The sequence below is a fragment of the Papaver somniferum genome, chromosome 2 (genome assembly GCF_003573695.1).
Source record: "Papaver somniferum cultivar HN1 chromosome 2, ASM357369v1, whole genome shotgun sequence".
In the NCBI taxonomy this organism is placed as follows: Eukaryota; Viridiplantae; Streptophyta; class Magnoliopsida; order Ranunculales; family Papaveraceae; genus Papaver; species Papaver somniferum.
This window is the reverse complement of record NC_039359.1, coordinates 208,960,715-208,966,203: the sequence shown is the minus strand read 5'-3', so window position 1 is coordinate 208,966,203 and position 5,489 is coordinate 208,960,715. Positions and strand designations below refer to the sequence as shown.

Below are 5,489 nucleotides of genomic sequence, written 5' to 3'. Positions count from 1 at the left end.
ATATTAATCGAAATTAATTTCGCATTACCACCTCTGTTGTTTTTGGAAATGCGACCATTTGTCTGACGGACAGCCTCGAAAACTAGTAGTAGTATTAGTTAGTGGTAATGTTGACACTGTAGCTGGTCCGACGGCCAATTTAAAGCCATCATACTAGTGTATATATATGTATGTGGCCATCCCTCTTGGCCATTTATACACACTAATTAACCCCATTCGTAGTATATCAAAGATATGGCTTCTAAACCAGGCGTCCTCACTGAATGGCCATGGACACCTCTCGGAAGGTTCAAGGTATGAACATTTACAATCAAATTTTGCTTAATATTACTCTTCACCATCAACAAGTAATTGATATTTTTTTTTCTATATTCTGTCACATATATAGTACATATTGTTGGCTCCATGGGTGTTGGATAGCATGTCTCCGTTGTTCTTTGAAACAAATGGCAGGAAATGGGACTTGAGTTACTCCCTCAATTTTCCTTTTCTCTTGTGGAGAGTAATTCACAACCAAATTTGGATAAGCTTTTCTCGTTTTAGAACCTCCAAATCCAAGAATAGGATACTCGACAAGCCTATCGAGTTCGAACAAGTTGACAGAGAAAGCAACTGGTATGTAAGAATTTTTATGTGATAGCTAACTAGAGGGGTTCAGAGTTCAACTTATATAACTAACATACATATGTACATATGTTGCAGGGATGATAATATCATAATGCAAGGCCTGATGTTTTATATGGGACAAAAATATCTGGAGGGTGCTTCAAACCTTCCCATCTGGAGAACTGATGGTATTGTCATAACAATTCTACTTCACACCGGTCCTGTCGAGTTCCTCTACTATTGGCTTCACAGATCTTTGCATCACCATTTTCTCTACTCTCGCTACCATTCCCACCATCACTCCTCCATTGCCACTGAACCCATTACTTGTAAGTAATTATGAACTGGTTAACTTAACTCATCAATGTTTTACTTGATAAAATTTGATGATGATGCTAACAGTATATGCGGAAATTCGATTTTACTTGTTTTACATGTTCGTACGAGCAGCTGTGATACATCCATTCGGGGAGCACCTCATGTATTTCCTACTGTTTGCGATACCATTGTTAACAATGCATTTTACCGGGACTGCTTCGACAATAGGTCTTGCTGGGTATATCACTTATATTGATTTCATGAACAATATGGGTCACTGCAACTTCGAATTTGTACCTTCTTCTCTCTTCACAACCTTTCCATTCCTCAAGTACATCTTCTACACCCCATCGTAAGTATACATATATATATATATATATATATCCTAGCTAGTCTCGACCGATCCCAGTAATAATTTACTTGCTTGTTATTGTATATCCAAATTAAATTACCCAATAATATATGCATAAATTATTTTATTTTTTTGTTATGATTCAACAGATATCATTCACTTCATCACACCCAATTCCGAACAAATTATGCACTATTTATGCCGATGTACGATTACATATACAGTACAATGGACAAGTCTAGTAACACTCTTTATGAAACCTCGCTAAAAAGGACGGAGGAATCACCGGATGTTGTTCATCTAACTCATCCAACTACACCGGATTCAATCTACCATCTACGGCTAGGATTTGCCTCTTTAGCCTCAAAACCATACATGAAAAGTGCTGATAAGTGGTATTTCATCATCAAATGGGTCCTATGGCCATTAACATTTTTATGGAGCATACTGTTTCAAAGGATGTTCAGTCGCACATTTGTACTCGAAAGCAACACTTTTGATGATCACCATGTAACTAAAAAGATGCTCAGGATACAAACATGGGCAATACCAAGATATTCTTATCAAGTAAGTAGAAATAGTTACTGTAATTACTGGTCACATTTTCCTTCCCATATACAGTATGATTTTCAAAACTAACCTCGAGTTTAACCATATATATACATGTTTTGTTGCTGTTGTTTTGAAGTACAAAAGGTTGTCACGGCAAAGAGGAACAATAAACAGTTTGATTGAGAAAGCCATACTTGATGCTGATAAAGCTGGTGTTAAAGTCTTAAGCTTAGGCCTCTTTAATCAGGCACGTATTTATCCTTATTATGCAGTGCTAGATTAGTTGAAAACCGAAAGTATAAATGAAAACGAAAACACATACTAGACTCGTTAGACTACTAGCTAGTTTCAAGACCAACGTCTACTATGGACAACCTTAATTAATACACTTTCTTTTCCAAAAAGAAGATTTATTTTTCAAGATACGCTTTTATGTCGGTAACATTTGGCCGTGTAGATTGGGGATCACATTGTTGATCAAACGTTGTTATATAGTTTAGATCTCACGGATTTATTATAGAATTTCGAACTCAGATCATTGGTATAATCACTCAGTGACTTTATCACTATATTCCTGTTATCTATCTGAACGAAGTCAGTTCTCCTGCGCAGCTAGCTTAGCAAAAATTTATGTTTCTGTCGTCCAACATTCTTCTTCCTACTCATCATTCAATGTATACAATACTATATCCGTACCATATTGAAAGGAGGAATTTAAGGTCGATATATTATTACCCCCATGTGATAGTACCTTCATAAATATTAAATTTTGGTAGATAGTAAGTTAACAGTGTGCATCAGAGTAATTAGAGGGCAGCCATACAAATGGCTGGTAGGGGAGAGTGACAATGAGAGAAAACTGCTCAGATGAGATCAGAGGATGAGCTGATCACGCGGACTGTGAAAAAATTTATACATTAATTTGATTTATAGGGAATAACTTTATATTCGTCATAAAAGCTAGTGAATTTAAATCCGAAAACTGTTTAGATGGAACAGGAAAATCATAGTAACAAAAATCTACCCGGTCACTCTAATTTTAAAAACTTTTAAACAGTGGAGTTCATAGTCGGATATAGAGATTTTTCAACCGTGAAAGTTTTGGTCATTTTATACAGTGGCATCTTACTGTTACGCCTAAAAATATTTCATATTTATTCTAATTGTACATAGTTAAATTGGCAAATGCATGTATCCAAAGGGTATATCAATAATTATCAAAATGTGATGAGGACAATTAAAACAAAAAAAAATCAAATTTTCTAAAGCTAAAATCGTTATTTCAATATTGGGGTTTGGGGACACTTATGTGGCTCGTTTTTAGGCGTTGCTACCCTACTTCCCAACGAGAGAGAAGGCGAGAGTTAGATTTCCCTTGTGGGGAATGCTAGTTGAACTCTCGCAACAACTCTCTCTCTCTTTCCTTCCGTAAGGTCGGAGGTAGAGTACATTGACGCATATATTGGTGGATATAATTTGGCCCGGGGAGTAAGTGTCATATGCATGTTTAAGTTTGATAAGCTGGAATATATATGCATGCTGCAGGGAGAAGAAATGAACAGAAATGGTGAGGTATATATTCAAAAGAATCCAACATTGAAAATTAAGATTGTGGATGGGAGTAGCTTAGCTGCAGCTATCGTACTTAACAGCATCACTAATCTTAAGACGCAGCAGCAAGTAGTTGTTATGATGAGAGGGAAACTTACAAAGGTGGCTTGTTATTTGGCTTTAGCTTTGTGCCAAAGAGGAGTTCAAGTTGTGGTTAAGTTACAGAAGAGTACCAAAGATTTTGAGAAACTCAGCTCACGGTTTTTCAGCACCTCGTCATCGTCACAGGCGTCGTTATTGGCAAAAAATAATTTGATTCCCTCCAAAAATTATAACAATGTTCATGGCAACCGTCAGGTAAATATACCTAGTCATGCCTATGTTCAGGTGATAGATCCCAAACTATGTGGCTATTACTAGTTGATGAGCTCTAAAATATATGTGCGCCTCATGTATGTGTAGGTTTGGTTAGTGGACGATGAATTTAGCAGCGAGGAGCATATGAGTGCACCAAAAGAAACCATCTTCATTCCATATTCACAGATCCCTCCTTGGTTAAATTTCAAGAAGAACACAAAAGGAGCTGCTAATATTCTTCGCAAGGATTGTATTTACTATAGTACCCCAGCCATGATAATCCCTTCATTTCTCGAGAACGTGCACTCTTGCGAGGTATGTAAATGCTCATTTTGATAAGTTAAACGCGCTCAAGTTTTAAAAATTTGTAATTCATAACCATGTCCACCTGCGGAGTAGTTAACATATATTTCCAATTGGATAATAATAATTATAAACAGAACTGGTTGCCAAGAATGGTAATGAGCGCCTGGAGAATAGCAGGAATGTTACACGCACTGGAGGATTGGGAAGGACATGAATGTGGGAACTGGTTGATCACGGAGGATGATGGCATGATTGATAAAGTATGGTCGGCTAGTTTACGCCATGGTTTCCGCCCTTATTATTTGCCCGTATCTTGCACCAGCACTATCATCTCTGCTTAATTAGTCGCCTAATCAGCTATATCTCTTGTTATCAATTATGTTCAGGATTATGATTGTGGGATATTATCTGTGGTTCTTCTACTTTCTTACTATCCCTTTTTGTGATGTAAGTAAACTTCTAAATAATAATACATGGAACTGAGAATATTTATTAATTGATTAAGAATTTTAAATTTCTACTTCATACGGTTCCTATCTGTATAATTACTCCTCAAAATGAAATTCACGATGAATGATTTAATGATTGTAACAAACAATTATATCGACGGTAATTCTAATCCAAAACCATGAATTTTACATTATTGTGTCTCAAAATCTGTAAATTGGTCGTCTTTTATTAGATGGTGTGTGTATCTCTTCATAAATTCTCAACTAAAAATGAACTTCACGGTGAGTCAAATTCTAAATTAGTTTTGTTGTCTAATACATGATAATTGCTACGAAACTCATTGGAGAACAAATTCGAACCCAAAATCATGGAGACAAACATCAATAGAAGAGGATAAAGGCCTCGGTCTTTCATTAGTAAGACTAATAAACCCAAAGCCAAACATAATACAAACACCACAAATATTCTTTTCTTGTTTCCAGAAGAAAAAGAAAAAGAAAATAAACAATAACAACATGAAAGACACCGTTGATTACTTACTATAGTTATTACTTCTTAAGTGTCTATCTGCATCCGTCACTGTAATGAAGGACCTAAATACTATAAATACCATCATCCTTCTTATCATCATCATCATCTCCTTCTACTCCCATCCTTGATCCAAACCTGCTAAAGAAATGGTTGACAAGGTTGTTTGATTTCACAACAATGTGAAGTTTCAATTCATTGATCAGTGTATTTTATATACACGGTTACAATTGTGTTTACAAAAATAAGGAAAGGAAAATAACTAAAGATCCGGAAGACTTAAAACAAGAATAGCAACAAAATTGGGAAACAAAGTGTGTACAACAGAATGTCGTCATAGGAACGACAGCATAATGTCGACATACGTCGTCATAGTAGTCTGATTATTGTAATACCCCCCTCAAGTTGGAGCGGTAGAGCCCGAATGAACGCCCAACTTGGTAACCAATTGGCCAAACCGTGGAGCACC

At 36.2% G+C, this 5,489-nt stretch overlaps 1 protein-coding gene across 1 annotated transcript; it reads left to right on the top strand.

Moving 5' to 3' along the window:
• On the top strand, window positions 1-4,546 carry LOC113350373 (protein ECERIFERUM 1-like). The gene is made up of 9 exons (XM_026594492.1): window positions 1-294; window positions 389-615; window positions 703-935; window positions 1,057-1,276; window positions 1,426-1,843; window positions 1,965-2,075; window positions 3,374-3,736; window positions 3,842-4,051; window positions 4,177-4,546. Exons 1-9 carry the CDS (start codon window positions 235-237, stop codon window positions 4,381-4,383), a joined length of 2,049 nt encoding a protein of 682 aa, XP_026450277.1. The 5' UTR covers window positions 1-234; the 3' UTR covers window positions 4,384-4,546.
• Window positions 4,547-5,489: the final 943 nt, after the last annotated feature.

Bases quoted from the DNA above. Each gene is read 5' to 3' on its own strand.
- LOC113350373 (XM_026594492.1), top strand. From the start codon at position 235: ATGGCTTCTAAACCAGGCGTCCTCACTGAATGGCCATGGACACCTCTC. The intron at 295-388 runs GTATGAACATTT...TCACATATATAG, and splicing joins CACCTCTCGGAAGGTTCAAG to TACATATTGTTGGCTCCATG. The intron at 2,076-3,373 runs GCACGTATTTAT...TGCATGCTGCAG, and splicing joins GCTTAGGCCTCTTTAATCAG to GGAGAAGAAATGAACAGAAA.